Source organism: Mixophyes fleayi, chromosome 11 (assembly GCF_038048845.1).
Source record: "Mixophyes fleayi isolate aMixFle1 chromosome 11, aMixFle1.hap1, whole genome shotgun sequence".
In the NCBI taxonomy this organism is placed as follows: domain Eukaryota; kingdom Metazoa; phylum Chordata; class Amphibia; order Anura; family Limnodynastidae; genus Mixophyes; species Mixophyes fleayi.
In genome coordinates, this window is record NC_134412.1 from 73814147 (window position 1) to 73835863 (window position 21717).

Here is a 21717-nt window from a genome sequence, read left to right on the forward strand (position 1 = left end):
AAACAATGCAGGTGCCCAAGGTAGCCCCCTATGGGACCGACTCGGGGCAGATGTCCACCTGCCCAGCCTGCCCCTGCCCAGGCTGGTGAGCACAGGGCTGGATTCCCTAGGGTGATTGCTGCTCCTCCTCTCCCCCCCCCCCCCCCCAAAAAAAAAAAAAAAAATGCCCCCCTCCTAGGTTTACCTAGCTCTGAGTTGATAGTGGTGATGGTGGGTGTGGAGTAGTAGTAACTCTTTGATCATTAAAATGTATTCATTACTGGTGCACTACAGGTATCAGCATGCCCAGGCTGCACTTGTAGTGCTACAAGCACCAGCATCATACCCATGGCTGCCAGGGCATGCTGGTACTTGGGGAACCACAAGTGCCAGCATGCCCTGGCAACCAGGGCCAAACTGGGACAAGTTGTGCCCCAAGGAAGAATGTAAATAAGAGACAAACAAGCATCCTTGGCACAATAAAAAAAAAACAACGACATGATACACGACGCAAGACTAGCCCTAGCAGCCATAGGTATGCTGGACCTTGTAGTACTACAAGTACCAGCATGCCCAAACACTTAATGGGGTTTGGGCATGCTGGACCTTGTAGTACTACAAGTACCAGCATGCCCAAACACTTAATGGGGTTTGGGCATGCTGGGTGTCCTTTAGTGCACCAGGGACAGAATGCTTTTATACTATCAAATAATTATTGTTACCTCGCATCCACCACCACAGGGGAGTGGGAAGAGCCCTATCCACACTGGGCTGGGTAAACCTAGGGGGGGGAAGGGTCTGCAGAGCTGTACTGTAGTTTACAACAATTTAAATGACATAGACACCACTGTCTGATACCCTCAGACTTTATGGGACCGATATGTGCTGTATACCAGATAAATAACGATAGAATATGGTTTTATATTACAATTATAGAATATACATACCTTCTGTTGATAGGCATTGATCTTCGCTTTGCACACCAACTCAATGAACGACACAATCAGCCCCAGAGCCAGACCAATGCCCAGAATGATGAAGATTCCGCCCAGGGTGCCAGCTTGCACAGGGACCCAGCCAACCGGTCCTTGAGTTGAACACGTTTTATCCCACCACTTCTGGCGCAGATACTCTAGATTTCCGGATTCAAATTGTTCCAAGATGGCAACTGTCAGAGGTCTGATGAGGGGTGAATCTGTATACAAATGTACATAATTAAGTAGCTTAACATGTATTTCCTAGGAAATTTATTATGACACTGTCTTAATAAGGAACCACAAATCTAACATACAAATGATTCCAATCTGAAAAAGCATCTTGTATCATTCAGAAATATATATATTGCTCCAATAATTTGGAAATATAAAACTGGAATTTTCTCAGACTATACTGTCCAAACCATGATTCTGTTTGTGTGCAAAATAAATCCATTTTAAGCGTATCCTATATCATTGTGTTACATTGTGTGCATCGGTGGTATGATGTATGGTAAAATAAGCATTGAAAAGGTCATATACTAACTGTAAAATATGCAGACGTTCAGTGCATTTCATTATGTGCAAATGAGCCTACTGACCTGCTCATCTGAACCCCAATATTGTATGGTTATCTGTAGCCGAACCTCCCCCATAACTGGGCATGTTGGATATCTATCCTCACAATAGCTGAACATGTAGGGATATTTGACTACAAGTATTGCTATTGAACTAAATCAAACTCCTTGACCAAGTGAAACTTGAATACTGCTATCTTTACAAACCGCAATATGCAAGGGTCCAGATTACCATGCAGTCACTATGTCAGTATGTGAGCTCCTCATAATGGTCTAAGTTGTTTACTGCTTACATTCCACTCGCTCAAAGACAATGCCCTAACCCAGTGGTTCCCAAACTTTTGCAGTTCGTGGCACCCTTAGAGTCTCCATAATTTTTTCAAGTCACCCCTCCAAAATAATTACTGAGCAGTCCTGTTTTAGAAGTAGTTGGGTCAAAAAAATGTAATAAGTATTTAGGTCAGGACAGAAATACTTATTTAGTTGTATGCAAAAATGCCCCCTCTGCATCCAGAAACTCTGCCCCCTCTGCATCCAGAAACTCTGCCCCCTCTGCATCCAGACAAGCTGCCCCCTCTGCCCTCTCTCACGCTGTCCCCTCTCTCTGCCCCCTGTCACGCTATCCCCCTCCTCTGCCCTCTGTCACGCTGTCCCCCCTCCTCTGCCACGCGCCAGCCATAGAAAAAACAAAACACATAAACTTACCAATCCACGCGGCGCCGATACCCAGTATCCTCCTCTCTCAGGCTGCGTGAGAGAGGAGGATGCTGTGTCCCGGCGCCGCGCGGATTGGTAAGTTTATGTGTTGTTTGTTTTTTCTATGGCTGGCGCACACTTTGGGAACCGCAGCCTAACCACTCTAAGCTCTGTGGACCCCTGATAACCAAATAAAGGCCTCCAGAGATCATTTTCTACTGCTTTAAAGCTATTTTCAATATTTTCCCACGCAACACAAAATCCTGTTTCAGCACGTTACGCAAAAAGAAACGCATTAGTGAACTTAGCTGCACCGGTGTTACATGCAATTGCTGGGCCCTATAGCAAAATTTGGGGGGACTTCAGGTGCAGATGGACCAGTATCTCTGCCCGCTCTCGCCAGTAGTTCCACCACTGCCTAGCATACATTCAGCTAGGAATATCCCAATCTTCACAGCTCCTCTCACCACATTACAGTTCTTGAGATGTCTCTGAACAGTCGGGCAAGATTGTACTGTGTCCATGAAAATAATCAGCAAACCAGGCACACAAAATACCTAATGAGGCGGCAATGCCATATCCTCTGCCTGCAACCACTTCTGGGGCACGAACAAGGTCGCAGTGTTTGGCCACAACAAAGTCCTGACTGATGGACTCAGCCAGCAAGGCGTAGTTTGACTCCCTCACTCGTCGTAGTCCTTCGGCAAACGTATTCACAAGTACGCGATCTTTTCTTTTGTCCATATACTCATAAATCATTTGGAATGTTGGGTTCTTAGAATTCTGCATGAAGAGAGCAACATGAAGACACTTTAAGTTTTATTTTTATAAAAAAGAATCTTTACAATAGTACAGAACTTGCAGCTAAGAATGTATTGGGTCATCTTTACCAATCCAGCTGTTTCCTATTTCCTAAACTATTCACATTAACTGAATTCAGTTACTGCCTCAATAAAACAATATTCCAGCAGAATCAGGGGACACTGAGAGGCATATTTCCCCTGGCTCCCTTGGTACCTATTTCTTTAAAGATGAACTCCTGGCAGTAAATGTATCAAGCTGCAGGTTTGAAAAAGTGGAGATGTTGCCTATAGAAACCAATCATTCTAGCTGTCATTTTGTAGAATGTACTAAATATATGATAACTAGAATCTGATTGGTTGCTATAGGCAACATCTCCACTTTTTCAAACCCGCAGTTTGATAAATATACCCCCTGAACTCTTGTAGTTGGGGGTCTTACTTGTTGACAATGGCAGAACAATAGCTGTAGCAGCGCATGTGGATGCTATGGGGCCCAAAAGCACCATGGAGCCCAGCACTATGCAGGAGCCTAAGGACAACCACACAATAGGACTTTGTGTGCCCACATCTGTTACCCTAGGAAGCTCAGCACTTCCTGCACATAGCAGCATGCAACCGCTGAATTCCTGACTCATAACCATTAATTTGCTTTGTGATAGCTGTGGTCACCATAAGTGTTGAGTAATTGACGCAGGAACACAATGCGCCCATTTCCTATAAGCCTATTCACTGGTTTATACTTCTGCCCACAGCTAGGGGTGGTAGAATGGGGGGATTATAATGTGGGGGCCCGGTGGCATCTAGTACCGCCCCAGCTGGCTAAACTTCCAGGAGTTCTGCTAAACTACTGTACCCTTCCCTCACCCAGTTTACTGCTGCAGTTGAAGTTTAATTGAAACCTCAACTTTACTTATGTCATTTCATTGCAGAATAATTAAGAGTCTGGTCATTTACACTGGGTATTGTGTAGCATTCATCTTTGGAACAAAACTCTTTAAACAAAGCACTGCATACCAATCCAGATGGTAGATTATGTCTGTCTACTCCATTAAACCCAAGTTACCAGCACATGTTTCCTGTTATTTTGTGGCACTATTACTGTTTTTGGGGATTTACAAAATCAAATTTTAACAGTTTGTCAGATGTTACCTTAAAGAAATTAAAAGTAGAACCGTTATTCATTGTCCCAAACTCATATTTACTCTGCTTCAGCAAGTCAGCAAACGTCTGAATATTCGGAGTTTGTTCTTTGTTGCTGTTCAAGTATGAGGCAAAGCTGGCGCTATATGTAGCCAGCAGGGTAATGGAAAACACCCACCAAATGACCGCAATTATTCGGGCAGACAAAGATTTTGGCTGAGGCTCAACACCTATGGAAGTAAAAAAATACACAGTAAATATGTTTTATAAGCCATTACAAATCATGAATAAATGATGGTTATTCACTAACAGATCAGATGCTCAGACTCCCAATGTTCCAGTCCTTCTACATTAGCGGTGGGCAACAGACGGGCCGCCAGGAGCCCACCGAGCCATCACCTGCGGACCCCAGACGGCTACTCCCGAGCTTATCAGAAAGGGAGCAGCCGAATGCTGCATCACGTGATCTCCTCTGCACAGTGCAGGTAGGTGACACGACATACCGGAGGAGGCGGGAGTGCCCTGCGCTCTCCCTTCTTCCTCTGTGCAGGCCCTTTAAAGGCTGGAGGGCTGTACATGCAGCCCTCCACCTCCTTTTTGTTGCCCCTCACTGTTCTACATCCTAATGACCATAATGCAAACCACAACCCTAAACGGACAGCCCTGCTCTACCTACAAGCAAGTTTCTTAATTCCCTACTCACTATTTTTCAAGTACTTACATTGTAATTGGGAGATATATTTAATAATATGCTGCAAAGAGCAATGATGTGCTAAAATCCATTACAGACAATTAAATGTCAGCTTTTAACAGTCTTGTGTAAGCAGAATAATTTAATTGGTTGCTTTGGGTTACACCACATAAAACAATAATCTACGGTGTAGCTGAAGCTCACTTTCAACCACTGATTGGGGGGAATTCAATTGGCCGTGTTACTGTAAAAAGTAATGCAGCCCGCGCACTATTACTGATATTACGGTAATAGTGCGCCTAATAACCGTTAATACGGTAATTTTAACGCCAGCTTGAAATCTGTGTTAAAATGACCATATTAATGGTTGGTAATACACTTAGTGTGGCACTATTCTGGGGAAAACTGAATTCCCCCCATGGTGTCTCTGACCTCGGGCTTGAACCTTAGACTATTAGCAACAGAATTTGTTGTATTTATCCTGGATTTTTCCCTGAAACTTTAACATAGCCTCATTACTTGCAGTTGTATCTCTGTTTTGGTCAATCAGAATTGTGGTTGTCTGCAGCTTTTGCCTCAGATGTTCCTCAATATCTCATGCACGTAGGTCTCAAAAACCCAAAGGCTAAATATGAGGAAGGCAAGTCAGATGATTGGTTGCATAAGAAGAGGAATCGGTAGCAGAAAGAAAGAAGTAATAATGGCACTGTATAGGTCATTGGTACGGCCTCATCTAGAATACTGTGTTCATTTCTTGGGGCCATATCTCCAGAAGGATATAAATACATTAGAGACTATACAAAGAAGGGCAACTAAAATAGTGCATGGCCTACAGCACACAACTTACCCGGAAAGACTAAAAGATCTTTATATGTATAGTTTGGATTAGAGAAGGGAAAGGGGGAACATGATAGAAATGTTCAAATATATCAAGGGTTTTAACAAGGTACAGGAGGGAAACATTCTTCAAAGGAAGAGAAGTATTAGAACACAAGGACATGTACTGACACTGGAGTAAGTAGGTTCAGAGAAAATACTACTTCACCGAAAGGATAGTGGATAAGTGGACTAGCCTCCTATCAGAGGTGGTAGAGGCTAATACAGTAGAGAAATTTAAACATGCCTGGGATAGATATAAGGATATCCGTACAAAGAATAAATGATCAAGTAGGGTTTGAGGTTACCATAGGTTAAAAAATGGGCAGACTAGATGGGTCAAGAGGTTCTTATCTGCCGTCAAATTCTATGTTTCTATCTAAGCATTGTGTCTGTAGTTAGCCACCATCTCCTGGGCTGCCAACTTGATTGTGATCTCTTGGGACCTTTAGCTCTGCTTGGACATTGCTGCTATCTGTCGTCTGTCATCTCCAGCCTCCGTATTATGTAACAGTCTGTCTTAGCATTTATGTGGAGTATAAGTTGTACAATCCTGGTGCAGACGGCCCTTAATAAACTGACTTCCCAGGACAATAAGTTCTGTCAATATCTACAAATATGCCACTTTGTGTACACCAGTCTCAAAGAAGCCCCATCGAGAAATATTTTCCCAATAGAAGGCACATGTACACACAACCCAAACTGTAAAGACACAATTTCCCTTCTCTATCACACATTCCTGGTCCCAGATAACAACTTTAGGAGCCCATGAATTGGCCTGGGAAACAGACATTGGAGTGACACTAGAAAGATGGGATAAACTTCATGAGCGTACATCAAAGAGCTTCGTTATATATCCAGCTCTGTTTGGTATTAACTTAAATAAATTTATTAGATTTAGTAGGCTTAGATCCCAGGGCAATTCCCTTTCTCCCTGTCACGCAACTCTCCCCAATGCTGTTTTTTCCTAGTAAAGTACAGAAACATTCTAACTTTTCTCATTAAATGAGAGCCTTGCAGCGCCTTACCTTAACGAGAGCCTTGCAGCGCCTTACCTTAACGAGAGCCCTGCAGTGCCTTACCTTAACGAGAGCCCTGCAGCGCCTTACCTTAACGAGAGCCCTGCAGCGCCTTACCTTAACGAGAGCCCTGCAGCGCCTTACCTTAACGAGAGCCCTGCAGCGCCTTACCTTAACGAGAGCCCTGCAGCGCCTTACCTAAACGAGAGCCCTGCAGCGCCTTACCTTAACGAGAGCCCTGCAGCGCCTTACCTTAACGAGAGCCCTGCAGCGCCTTACCTTAACGAGAGCCCTGCAGCGCCTTACCTTGCAGTGTAAGTGCCCCCACACCGAACCAAAGACTGTTCAGAAAAGTGTATTGATTCTGTTCACTGGAGGGATCATTCCATTCCCAAGGACTTAACCTAATAAAATATGAATTCACTGTCATTTGTATGCTACTACATACATTTCTATGTATACGTATAATATTCTAATATTAAACTGACTTTACAACTCAATTCTCATGAAATAAAGATATTAAAAATGTGTGAAAATAAAAGGAACAAAATAAATATTGAGTCGTATTGGCTTAGTAGTTGGCACTTCTGCCTCACATCACTGGGGTCATGAGTTCAATTCCCAACCATGGCCTTATCAGTGTGGAGTTTGTATGTTCTCCCCGTGTTTGCGTGGGTTTCCTCCGGGTGCTCTGGTTTCCTCCCACACTCCTCAAAAAACATACTAGTAGGTTAATTGGCTGCTATCAAATTGACCCTAGTCTCTCTCTATGTCTGTCTGTGTGTGTGTATGTTAGTGAATTTAGACTGTAAGCTCCAATGGGGTAAGGACAGATGTGAGTTCTCTGTACAGCGCTGCGGAATTAGTGGCACTATATAAATAAACGATGATGATGAGGATACGTTATAGATAATTGTCTATAAAAATGGGAATATTTACTGCATATTGTCAGTTCTGGAAAAAAAAAATCTATAGGTTTGTGGAACATTCATAGGACACATGTCATTGAGCAGATGTTTAACAGCAATGACTGATCCTTTGGATACAACTCTAATACAAAACATCTATTCCATCTGGCATGTAAGCCAGATATCAAATTGGATATTATAAGTTGCGCATTCATATATTTCTTGTGCTCCAATGAATCCCTACCTTCCCACAAGGAACAAGCAGATGGTTGTAATCACATAAGATATTAAGATTCCTATCCACAATTCTTTACTGAAGGGTTTTAAGAAAGCAAAAAGATAGGAACTGTCTGCTGCCCCATCTCTCTTCATAAGTATACCGATCCCAGTCTGTATGAACGGTTTGGTGAAGGATACTGTATTCTCTCTGACTGCGGTAATTGTTAAAGGCGCCACGGCCAAGTCAGCCTCCTGGAAGACACACATGAAGAAAATATAATCTTAATAACCTTTATTGTGTTCATGCCTAAGTAGAGTACTTAGTTTAGCAGTATTGTCTTGATTCAGTTGCATCATATCTCCCAAATGTACCCTCTTTGGAGGGAGATTCCATTTTTGTGTGCCCAAATCCCTCCATCCCTCTTTTCTTACAGATGGCCTTTCTTTACCTAATGTATAATATAAAAGATAAAGCGTCCTGCACTGTAGAAGTTATATGGGAAAATTAACTTTCTACTGTAAATTATATGGATGGTGGAAGTCACCAAGGCATACAGGTCACATAAATCCAAGGTGACTTGTAATATCTGTACAGGATGCATTATTTTTTATAATGATTAGTGATAACCTCAGAAGTCAACAATTATAAGCAAAGACATCGGAATTCATCGTCTATACAGATATAACTTTTAGGCTTTATACATCTACTAAAATAAATTGTGTTTTATAAGGACATTAGAATTCACAAAGGAGTTTTGTGATCATATAAAGGCACAAGGCCACAGGCCAAGGTCAATTTTACAGGTCAGGGAACCATGTATTACCACATGCAAATAATATCTGTATAAATGATGAATTCTTATGTCCTCACTTCAGAGTTTCATCATTAAATGTTATGTTTTGCGTAAGATGTTAAGATGCAAATTTTCACTGTTACAGCCAGTAGTTACTTTAAAATTTAATTCGACTTTTTAATCTCTGTCTAGAGCTTGAGCACCTTACATTATGCAATCTTCATCTCCTGCTTTTTCGTCATGTACCCAGTAGCCAATAAGATCGTTGGAGTGTACACAGCACAGCCAATCAGAAGGTAGAATTATATTGAGGGTTCTGATTTTGTGGGTCACATTGACGTGTCCACTTGTGTGATCATACTACTGAGGTAAGAGCTACGTGTGACAGGGGTAAGTATCGTGGTGTGATTTGATTTGAGACAAGCCGGAAGAGTCAGAGTTTGATGGTGAAACGAGCAGGGTCCTCATTAGAGTAGTGAGGCTGCTGTTATATAAATGTGAGAAGATTGTGGTCTCAAACGCACCTTTGTTTGAAATAAGATTCATACATCCAACTTGTTAAAGAAAACTGGATTTTAAAGTGATTTACCCACCTCACTGTTCTGAAAGGCGAGAGGTACCTCCTATAAGACTTCCTTTCTCTGAGAACCCTACAGCAGATTAGGCTGCATTGTAGCCTAATCTCAGACTTGTCTCCCATCAAGTCATGTTGCCTCTTTAGCGCACCAGAGTAATTATGTAGCAATGTGTATCCTAATTCTGCTATCTCCAGATCCTGACACATTCCTTCTATGGGATTGACCTCTGTATTTTTAAGCATTTAATGCAAAAAAACCCCAAATAAAAATAAATGTGTTTTGCTACTAGTTTTGGAGTAATTTACTCCAACTTTCTCTTTTCCTTCAATCCCCTGCCCCTTGTGTCTCTCTTTGGCCATTTAAACTTGAGGAGTATGCCTTGCGGCTGCAGCAATCATATAACGCCCGTAGTTAGCCGACACTGCTTACCCCAATGAAAAGGTCATTTGTAATTTTATTTTCATTGATATTACTCATACTAGAAAACATTGCTGCTGCTCACTTGAACTGTGTGTCCTGAAGCTTTTTGGTTCTGATTGGAAATAGTCATGGGAACAATACAGTGAAATGGAGCCGTCACTATGACAACCGTCCATGTAGATTCACCCACAGACCTCAGGCCTCGCTTTGATTTGTCTGTTCACCCTTTAACTCCAATTAATAAATTGCAAAGGTCAAAGTTTGCAAACAAGGAATGTCCAAGGACAAATGATGGATATCTTGTAAATAATACTGCTAATCTTATAAGAAGGTTGGTGTTCATAATAATCTCACATACGGGTGTATTTCTAGTACGCTATATATGGACAAAGGTTTCGACTGCACCTGTTAATTGAGGTGTTTCAATCAGACCCGTTGCCAGAGGTGTATAAAATCAAGCACCTAGCCATGCAGTCTCCATTTGCAAATATATGGGTCGTTCTGAAGAGCTCAGCGACTTCATGCGTGGTACTGTGACAGGATGCCACCTTTGCAATTAGACGGTTGGTGAAATTTCATCCCTGCTGGATATTCCATGGTCAACTGTAAGTGCTATTATTAGAAAGTGGAAGCGTTCAGGAACAACAGCAACTCGACTCCGCTCTGTAAAATTACAGAGCGGTGTCAACGACCGCTAAGGCGCATGGTGCATAAAAGTTGCCAATGCTGCTGATTTCATAGCTGAAGATTTTCGAACTTCCACTGGCATTAATGTAAGCACAAAAACTGTGTGGTGGAAGCTTAATGGAATTGGTTTCCATGGCCGAGCAGCAGCATGCAAGGGTCACATCACCAACACCAATGCCAAGTGTCAGGTGGAGTGGTGTAAAGCACACCAACACTGCACTGTGGAGCAGTGAGAATGTGTTCTGTGGAGTGACAAATCACGCTTCTCTGTTTGGCAGTCAGATGGGTGAGTCTGGGTTTGGGGGATGCCGGGAGAATGTTACCTGCCTGACAGCATTATGCCAACTGTGAAGTTTGGTGGAGAAGGCATAATGATATGGGGCTGTTTTTCAGAGTTTGGGCTACGCCCCTTATCTCCAGTAAAGGGCAATCTTAATGCTTCAGCACACCAAGTCATATTGGACAGAGCTATGCTGCCAACTTTGTGGCAACAGTTTGGGGAAGGCCCTTTTCTATTCCAACATGACTGTGCCCCAGTGCACAAAGCAAGGACTACAAAGACATGGTTTGATGAGTTCAGTGTGAAAGAACTTTGGAATGAGCTGGAACAGATTGTGAGCCAGGCCAGTCCAACATCACTGCCTGACCTCATAAATACAGAATGAGTGGGCACACATTCCCACAGAAACACTAGAACATCTTGTGGAAAGCTTTTCCAAGAAGAGTGGAAGCTGCTATCGCTGCAAAAGGGGAACCAACTCCAACATAAAGTACATGTATTTGAATACAATGTCATTACAGTCCCTGTCCGTGTAATGCTCAAGCGTCCGAATACTTTTGTCTATATAGTGTATATGTCATCATTTCTCATTATTATAAGGAATAGACTATTGGGGTCAGACAGCTTCTGACGCTATGAATGTACCTCAACGGCCGCTCTGCCCGTTTCTGGACAGGTGCGCCCATTGCAGTGCTCAGTAACCTGACCTACACTGCATTTTGATAGGCTCATCCTGTGTATATACAGTATACTTGCTCTTACTTGTAGGCATTGATTATTATAGGGTTAACTTGCTGGTAGCTGGGTGCTTATTATTCTTATATACCAACTTTGTTTGAACTTTAGACTTTCATTGAACTCTTCCTGCCCTGGCCTTTGTTTTGCTTCATCTTGTCTCAGCCTAAAAATTTGCTACTACTGGTTTCTGACCCTGTTCACTTTATCTTTGCCGTTCCAGGCTCATTCGGTACCCGAGCAATAGACAGTGCGGAAGAGAACTTAACCAAATCTAAGGGTAAAGGGGCTGATATAGGTGAAAAACACAATCAGGGTTATTGGTTCTCACAAAAGGGTTTTTGAGGGTCTGACATTACACATGCTCATATATCGTACAAAATTATTTATCCTCCTACTGTAAATAATATGTATAGCTCAAGGCTCATAGTGCTAAACCAAAAAAGCTCACAAATAGACTGTATATTTGTATGTGGTGGTAAAGGATTTTTGTGTTTATTTGTGACTACTACTGTTTACTAATGACTTGGTGTTTCTGTGTTTAATGGTTTATCCACCATGCTCATACTTGCAAATAGTCCCTGTTTTTAGACTGTGAAAGAGGTGTGGCTTCTCAGAGGATGTGGGTGTGTTTCGGCAGATCTGGGTGGGATTTGGTCTGATCAAGGCGTGGTTTGGGTCGTTCATGGGAGGGGCTTATTCTGAGCAGATATGAATTCCTGAGAGGAACGAATATGGCAGCCTGCTGTGCGATGTGTCAGAAATGTGCTTTTACTTTAGTGTGGAAAGGGTTTTACAGAGAAAGGAGAGTATACTGAGACAGCAAAGGAGATGAATAAACTTAATAGAGAGAGATCGAGCGGATGCCTGTGAGTAGCTAGTAGTGGAACTACTGGGTACGTAGCATCATAGCGATTTTTTCTGGAAAACTATTATCTTTATATAAAAAAAAAGTAAAGAAAATTGTTTATACAATTACCTGTCTTGCAACTGATCCATGCTCCTCAGGGAAGTGGTCTGTTATATTGTATTCCTTATGTTTGTTTTCCTCCCATTATGTGTATACTATACTATACTATAAGGTGCGCCATTACTTTATTATGTATAGACAAATTAAGTGGTTTGGCCCAGCCACACATTGTAGGCTAAATTGCACAGACCTGTGTAATGCACCATTGTGACAAAACTGTGAGGGTGACGCCTGGCGCTGTGGAGTCGAGAGCAGGAGCAGATCAAAAGAGGTTCCGAGAGGGAATAAAGACTGGGGGGTATATTTACGGGTTTGAAAAGTGGAGATGTTGCTTAGAATGTACTAAATAAATGATAACTAGAATCTGATTGGTTGCTATAGGCAACATCTCCACTTTATCAAACCCGCAGTTTAGTAAATATACCCCAGGAGAGAAATGATAGAGGGAAGTCAGTGTTGTGCCAGAGATGGTGTTGAAAATCACTTCTAGAAAGATGTATTTGTTTTGGTGTTAACCTAAACCACTCCCATTCTGTGTCATTAGCATACATTATAACAGCCCTATAGAGTGACATCATAAGTTTCAGCCAAACAGCAGTGCCCATCCCTGACCTTGACCAATCACTATTTACCTTTCTAATGATTTCTCCAATTAGCCCGTTCCAAACTCCATTCTGGTCTTTGGATCCATAACGGCCATCTTTCACTATCTCTAACGTGTAGTTAAAGTGCAAGGATTCAGCTAGTTCAGAGAGAAGGTCCACGCAGTACCCTTCCAATGCACCAGAGTCTCCCAGCATAGCAAAGGGCTGCTCCTAGTATACAAAGATATCAAAATGCTATCAGATTAAATTGTGATATAGAAAATACTAAATGATAAACAAAGACAATAAAAATAAAGAGAGAAAAACATAAAAAGAACAAAAGAGATTATGAATGTAATAGTAAATATTAGTAACAACATATTTTTTTAAAACAGTATACAGCACCTAAATGTTTTTTTTTTTTGGGGGGGGGGGGGGGGGAACACTTGAAAAACAGATTTATTTAGCGCTCACGTCCTGCTCAACAAATCAGTAGAGAAAAACAATATTACGTCAAGACCAGCAAATACTGTACCAGAATTGTGGCGACTGTCAGCGTCTTTTCAATCTGACGCTTTGCTCGTTCCTGTAACATAGAAAAAATGGTATTTTAAATGCACAAAATCATACAGAATCACAATACAGAACCACCCCCAGAAACAAAATAAAGAGACAAGATTAGTGCAAAATTAAATCTTTCCATTAAAAGATGTGAATACTTAATTTAACACTGCATTTGCAATATAAATTATTATTAGGTATTAGGCTATCAGAGCTGTGATCACGTACAAAGTGTTATATTGCTATTTAGTATTTTATGTATTAGACACTTTTTTTTTGAGAAAATACTTTTTTATTAGGTTTCATAGAATTATAAACAAGAGAAACAATCATAACAAGAGATATAGAGCGTTGCACTTCTATAAATTCTCTTTTTCTCTCATATTTGTCCATGCAGTCATTTAATCTAGACTAGACCAGTACTGTTTAATTGATGTTTCATGCAACCAGTGTAGAACAATAATGGAATAAGTACAGGAAAATATAATCACCTAACCAACACTGTTTTACTGAATATACCTCTTGTTGAGTCTTTTACATTATATATATCAGTCAGACCAGGGGTAGATTCAGGGGCGGATCTAGACTTTTCTTTTAGGGGGGGGGGCAGTTTATAGATTATCCCTGACCCCTCCTCCTCTACAGTCACAGCCCCTCCCTTCTCCAATCCCGACTCCTGTAGGCCCTGTGCCCTACAAAACTATGTGGATGATTCAATTCGGCCACGTTATTCTAGGAATAACGCGGCTCTAGAAGTATTAACGTTTATACAGTAATTTTAAACCAGATTTCTGCTCACAGCTCCAGCAAAAATCAGCGTTAAAGATTACCGTACTAATGGTAATAATGAGCACTATTACCGTAGCAATTGTTACCGTAGTAATAGTCAGATTTGTTCATTGCTTTATTTTAAGTAAAACACTATATAGCTATAAAATCACAACAATAAGAGCAACAAATAACAGATATGTATGCCCCATCATCACACTGCTGCCCCTTTCATCCCACCACACTGCTCCCACCTCCACCACACTGCTCCCCTCGTCACCACACTGCTCCCCTTCATCACACTGCTCCCACCTCCACCACACTGCTCCCCTCATCACACTGCTCCCACCTTCATCACACTGCTCCCACCTTCAACACACTGCTCCCACCTTCAACACACTGCTCCCACCTTCAACACACTGCTCCCACCTTCAACACACTGCTCCCACCTTCAACACACTGCTCCCACCTTCAACACACTGCTCCCACCTTCATCACACTGCTCCCACCTTCATCACACTGCTCCCACCTTCATCACACTACTCCCCTTCATCACACTGCTCCCACCTTCATCACACTGCTCCCACCTCCACCACACTGCTCCCCTCATCACACTGCTCCCCTCATCACCACACTGCTCCCCTCATCACACTGCTCCCCTCATCACCACACTGCTCCCCTTCATCACACTGCTCCCAACTTCATCACACTGCTCCCAACTTCATCACACTGCTCCCAACTTCATCACACTGCTCCCCTCATCACCACACTGCTCCCCTTCATCACACTGCTCCCCGTCATCACACTGCTCCCACCTTCATCACACTGCTCCCACCTTCATCACACTGCTCCCCTCATCACACTGCTCCCACTTCCACCACACTGCTCCCCTCATCACACTGCTCCCCTCAACACACTGCTCCCCTCATCACACTGCTCCCCTCATCACACTGCTCACCTTCATCACACTGCTCCCACCTTCATCACACTGCTCCCACCTTCATCACACTGCTCCCACCTTCATCACACTGCTCCCACCTTCATCACACTGCTCCCACCTTCATCACACTGCTCCCACCTTCATCACACTGCTCCCACACACTGCTCCCACCTTCAACACACTGCTCCCACCTTCAACACACTGCTCCCACCTTCATCACTCTGCTCCCACCTTCATCACACTGCTCCCCTTCATCACACTGCTCCCACCTTCATCACACTGCTCCCACCTTCATCACACTGCTCCCACACACTGCTCCCACCTTCAACACACTGCTCCCACCTTCATCACACTGCTCCCACCTTCATCACACTGCTCCCACCTTCAACACACTGCTCCCACCTTCAACACACTGCTCCCACCTTCATCACACTGCTCCCACCTTCATCACACTGCTCCCACCTTCATCACACTGCTCCCACCTTCATCACACTGCTCCCACCTTCATCACACTGCTCCCCTTCATCACACTGCTCCCACCTTCATCACACTGCTCCCACCTTCATCACACTGCTCCCACACACTGCTCCCACCTTCAACACACTGCTCCCACCTTCATCACACTGCTCCCACCTTCAACACACTGCTCCCACCTTCAACACACTGCTCCCACCTTCAACACACTGCTCCCACCTTCAACACACTGCTCCCACCTTCAACACACTGCTCCCACCTTCAACACACTGCTCCCACCTTCAACACACTGCTCCCACCTTCATCACACTGCTCCCACCTTCATCACACTGCTCCCACCTTCATCACACTGCTCCCACCTTCATCACACTGCTCCCACCTTCATCACACTGCTCCCATCTTCATCACACTGCTCCCATCTTCATCACACTACTCCCATCTTCATCACACTACTCCCATCTTCATCACACTACTCCCCTTCATCACACTACTCCCCTTCATCACACTGTTCCCACCTCCACCACACTGGGGGCAGGGACTGATGTGAGTGAGTCTCTTTCCGTTATTTTTCACTTTGCTCAGTATTTTTGTTAAAATACTGGTGGCAGCAGTGTGCTAGGGGGGAAGGGGGGGGGGGGGGCGATCGCCCCAATGGCCCCCCCTCCCCCCGGGTAGATTTAATGAACTTCTAAAAAACAAAAAGGGAGGTGTTGCCCATAGCAACCAACTAGATTATAGCTATTTATCTAGTTATAGTACATTCTAGAAAATGATTGGTTGCTTTGCTTTGGGCAATACCTCGCCATTTTTAAAACATTTAGTAAATCTGCCCCCCAAACTTTTTTTTCACTCTGTAGCTGGTCGTGCACTGGTCGGGTCCAACAACAAAATTATTGTCAATATAGCCACTCACGTGGGTGACCAAGCTGGACAAGAGCCAGCCATTAGGGGATATCTGTGATGATTTTACCAATGACAAACTCCAGATGAGCATACTGATTTATGTGTACAGATCTACACAATTTACCCTCAGATCTGTGCTCTTCATCTGTCATAACCATCTTTTGAGAAGATCGTGACTCTGTACACTCTATGGAGATCTGCCTACACTGCTGGCCGTGAGTGCATACACACTGCAGAATTTACCTGACATTGTTGCATCATTGTTAGTGATTTTTAATCCGTTTATAAAATCAAATAAAATGATACAATGTGCTTTGGTACAATAAAACATGATCGTTGTAGCATACACACTAATGCAATATCAGACCTAAGTCGTTTATCGTGTGATTGGCACGATAATTGGTTGAAACACCTGTAGTGTGTACCCAGCTTAAACCTGGTACAGACACAACTCAAAGCCGCACAGCGGTACGTAGCATATACATTTGCCTGTGTTATGCACCAATGAGCAAATACATTGTTTTAAGTTACAGTCCCTTTAATATGGGCTTATTACTGCATAGAGACAAGACATGTATTATGCCACTCGTTCTTGTCTACTTGGTGACTTTGCAGATGTTCAAAGCTAAATTGTCTACACTACATTTTTCTGCAAAGCTGTAAATTATAATTGTACTCCTGAATAATATGCATTTGTTTTGAGTATGTTGCACATGATGTTTTATGAATATATTATTTGTACCACAATGGCTATTCAGTGCTTCGTTATCATATTTTTACTGTACTAGGGAGATATTCTGAGGAGGGACTATCCTCCTATCAGATTATGATGAAGCTTCCCATTCCATAATTAAATATATTCCTATATGTAAAGTAGACCTGAAAACAACAGTAAATGATCACAGCTATGAACATTTTAAACAAAAATATCATAAAAAAAAAATATCAGTATGGAGGGTCCTACAGCTGACAAGAATCTTTAAAGTATGGTTTGGGACAAAACCTGGATCTTCATGCCAGTCAGGGCGATTCTGTGAGCCTCTGTTTGCAAACCTAAAGTGGATTATCCATGACTAAACTAATTATTATATATTTTTATTTTTTTATATTTATTTTTATTTTTCTTATTTTGTAAAAGTGAAAACAGAAGCATGAGTCACAAAGCTGGTTCACAGACATAATATGGGTTTTTCACTGAAAGGGTTTAAAGGGGTTGCCTGAAGAATCTGATTACATTATGTAAAGTGATTGGTTGGGACACCCATACACTTTGCACCAGAGCGCAGTACTGTCCAAAATGTACAGCACATGATTGGATGTAAGGCGATCACATGATGCTAACATCCAGTCATGGGCTGCCAACTTCATTCTAGAATGCCCGGCTGTTTCTGAGTTTGTAGGCTCTATGAAAATGCCAAGCACAGAATAACTGAAAGATCTTTTCAATAGTGTCTTAAAGTGCCATTTAACTATGCCAAACATCTCCTTTTATATAGTCTATATTTTGCTGTTCTCTTCTTTTTTAGGAAGCAAATTTGCAAATAAGCCTACCTTAAACAGGAATCCATTATTTTCTTCCCCATCTTAAAAGACAGAAAACAGTGAAACATAACAAATTTACAGGACCATCAAAAGTACTGCGAAGCCTTTGAAACATTCTAATATTTAAAAACAAGAAAGTTATGAATTGAGTTACATGAAATCATTTGAGCACTTTGATCTTGCTAGAAAACGGTCCATCGGACGCACAGTAGAAGAGGAATCAATTATCTGGAAACTTCAAAAAAATCAATTAATTAAATTAATTAAGAATGTTCTGAGTAGTGAAGAAAAACTATTGTCTCCAGTGCGTTAATGTCCTTTGAGTGACATCACAGTAAAAGAGCAGGGTAATGAGATTTTTAAAAAAAAAAAAACACTGTGGGACTCTAGTTGTAGTGCCTCCTTTTGTATCAAGAGAAGTATAGATATTTTCAATTCTTGGCAGAGCTTGTAAGAGTTGTAGAACAAGACTGGCTGTTTCGTTCTCGCAGATGAATCTTGCTGTGCGGAGAATGCATCGTCTTGTTCCTTTTCAAAGCTCTCTCTTACTTCAAAGTTCTTTTCAGGACAAGTCGAAGCGCAGCTAGAAAATAGTCCAACAAATCTAGTATCTTCATTGAAACGGTTAGATGCCTCAGTGCCTCGCAGGACGATGCCGGCAAAACGCCTTATGTGATCTTTATTACAGCTGCCTGCCTTTATGGAACTATAAATCGTTGGTAGTTTGTATAAATTAATACTTTGCTGTGGACCAGTAAGCTTTCATCGGATGGGGGCTGGATTAAAGTGAGCATTGTTTGGTATTACAGGGCTCCTAAACGTTGGTAATACCAGGCAAAGGCTTCACATATTTGTACAAGTAAATAGATATTAAGTTCTATGGTCATCGGTGGCTTACAGCTATGGTAGAGTGTACCCATCTTCAGCACACAGTGGGGGCAGACATTTTGTGGACTGAACCAATATCCAAGCCTACCAATTGAGGAGCAACTACTAATATCAAATAGTGCCTCATGCCTCACTAATTCCTAGCCAGAAATACATATATGTGAACAGAGAAAACACTTTTGTAAAAAAATTAATCCTATACTCTGGTAAAGTGCAGTGTGTAAGCCGTGATCAGGTGATATTTCTCAGTTACCAAGAGTAATTTCATTCTCCCTAGCAACTGTTGTCCGTTTTATAGATGTGCAATTAGCTCTAAACACTGTTTGTTGTTCTAACCTACAGCTGAAACACAGTTTACTTACATGCTTTTATATCTGAAACATAGTTTATGGACATAGTCTTGTAACATAGATTTATTATACCTGTTGTACATATTTTTCTGTAAAGGGGTGATGAACTGGACTGCACAATATTTTACTGTGCAGAAATATATTTATTATAAATTTTTTTTAATTATTACTAGAGGTGAGTCAATAAAAGGTGATCTGATGACAAGAATGAAAGAGGGTGAGGTATACTACATGGTGAAATGGATAAGTGGAGGACTGGTAGGCTTTTCTAAACAGATGGGTTTTTATTGACCGTTTCAAGCTATACAGGATAGGGGATAGTTTGATAGCACAAGGGAGAATGTTCCACTGGTGGGGGGCAGCATGGGAGAAATCATATCTAAGGGAGTGAGATGTGATTACCAGAGGGGAGGAAAGGAGATTGACCGACCAGATGGGGTGGAAGGGAGTGTGTATGGCCATGAGGTTGAAGATTTGGAGTTGGAGGGGACCTTGTACATGAGGGTGAGGAATTTGAAGAGTATTCTGTAGGGGAAGGGGAGCCAGACAGTGTAAGGTTTGGCAGAGAGGGGAGGCAGAATGATTCATTTAGATCAGTATTCATTAAATGTAATCTGCAAGGAGACTTCCTGCATATTTGTGTACTCCTGTGGTAACTCCGTGATATCGGCTAAAAGACTCATAGCAATTGCTAATGATTCTATGCAGAGAGCAAAAACCAGAGGGGATAGGTGCCTAATAACATTCAGTAACATGAAGAAATGGGATACATACTCCATTAGACATCAGACCCAGTGATAAAACAGCCAGGAAAACCAACTCACAGCAGGGTGGTCCACACAAGCTAACAATCCACTCTGTGAAAAGCTTTTGTAGCCTCCAATGACAGTAAAGGAGTGGATCAAGCTAAATGGATAAGATGAATGTTGTTTCCTGCCTACAATTCAGGAGGGGAAGGAGAAGCTCAGCCATAACTGTATCAAAGCATTTAATGTCAGAGTTAATTAGAGAGATAGGGCCACAGTTGGAAGCTGTTTCCCCTCATTATGGATTACAGAGATCAGACTGCTAACATCTTGCTTTGAATTCAACCAGACCGAGATCTTCACAGTAAATCTTTAAGTTGTGAATGGACAACCTGAAGTCCAGGTGCTTCCTGTTCCTAAGTTGTATGTTGTCTGCTTCTGACTTTTAGGCTGTCACTTTGGTGATTTCCTGTATTAAAGATGGAAGACTTAAACTCTTTACACATTTCAGCCAGGTATGGTCTAAGAGGCCCATCTTCTTCTGTGTGTGAGCAGAAGCCTCTCCAGTTAGTTCAGGTTGTTGATCTTGGGATTCCCTTTTTTTCGAAATACATCTTGAGTGCACTTTGTTTTAACTTTGTAACACAATATGATGTGTAATTAAGCAACAGCTAAACTTAACCCCCACAACGTTTTCTTATTATGGAAGATACATTTGTTAAGGTTAAATAAAAAAAGTACTCTGGCAATACAATTAGAGGAGAGTTAGTTAGATCTCTCCTGGGTTTGACAGCCACTAATAATTAGACATATAACTGGTTACATGAACCATTATACAGACCTGTGTGACCCAACGACAGTCCAGAAACCGCAAGTAGCAGCATCAGGAATTTTGCCATGGTTGAATCTCTGCAAAATAAAGAAAAATAGATCTCCCCATTACATGCACATTGAAAACTACTGCATTGTGTTACCAAGGATATGTATTACGCTTGTTACTAGGGATATCTATCTTGTTTCACATCCAGTAATTAGCAGTTCCTGCATTCAGTCACTACAATCACACACAGGTTTGGGTAAAAAAATAAATAAATCTGTTTTAGATATAATAATGGCTAAACAGCCAAGGTTTGCAGGAAAAAATTGCAGAAGAAGAGTTACGTTCCCCCAGATGATTTGTATCACATGTTTTTTTCACAAACCCTCATTTTTTTATGTGCCTGAAATTTTGCTGGGGTTGGGGTGGGGGAATGTTAGGGCTCAAAATTCTGTGATGTGGTTTAATTACTGGTAGAAAACAGGTTACGCTTATGGAGCTCTGCAGTGATTGAGAAAGGGGGGGTGGGGGACTAATTAATAAAGTGAAGTAATGAAAAAGTGCAAATCTGAGCCTGGACAGTTGGGATCAAACAAGAAATAAACTTGTTTGACCCCAACCAAGTTTATTACTTGAAGTATTTTGTGTAGTGGTTAGTACTACAGGTCTCGTAGATTTGACCTTTTCTCTTTCAATTAGAAACTGGCAGTTGCTTTTCACCATTTTACAATAATGAAGAAATGTATAAACAAAATCCAGTTGGGTTTGTACAAAGAAATTAATGAAGCCTGGGCAGC

The 21717-nt window shown here is 41.9% G+C and overlaps 1 protein-coding gene across 2 annotated transcripts in view; it reads right to left on the bottom strand.

The window, feature by feature from the left end:
- The window catches only part of LOC142108017 (putative glutamate receptor), a 30940-nt gene that overhangs the window by 2663 nt on the left and 6560 nt on the right, over positions 1-21717 (bottom strand). For both annotated transcript variants that reach the window (XM_075191710.1, XM_075191709.1), the window contains exons 2-10: positions 20945-21012; positions 18129-18160; positions 13467-13517; positions 12980-13162; positions 7909-8135; positions 7063-7160; positions 4180-4400; positions 2785-3010; positions 927-1174 (exon numbers count right to left, since the gene is read on the bottom strand). In XM_075191710.1, coding sequence (XP_075047811.1) covers positions 927-1174; positions 2785-3010; positions 4180-4400; positions 7063-7160; positions 7909-8135; positions 12980-13162; positions 13467-13517; positions 18129-18160; positions 20945-21002 — 1344 coding nt within the window. In that variant the 5' untranslated portion in view covers positions 21003-21012. The remainder of the gene's footprint in view (positions 1-926; positions 1175-2784; positions 3011-4179; positions 4401-7062; positions 7161-7908; positions 8136-12979; positions 13163-13466; positions 13518-18128; positions 18161-20944; positions 21013-21717) is intronic.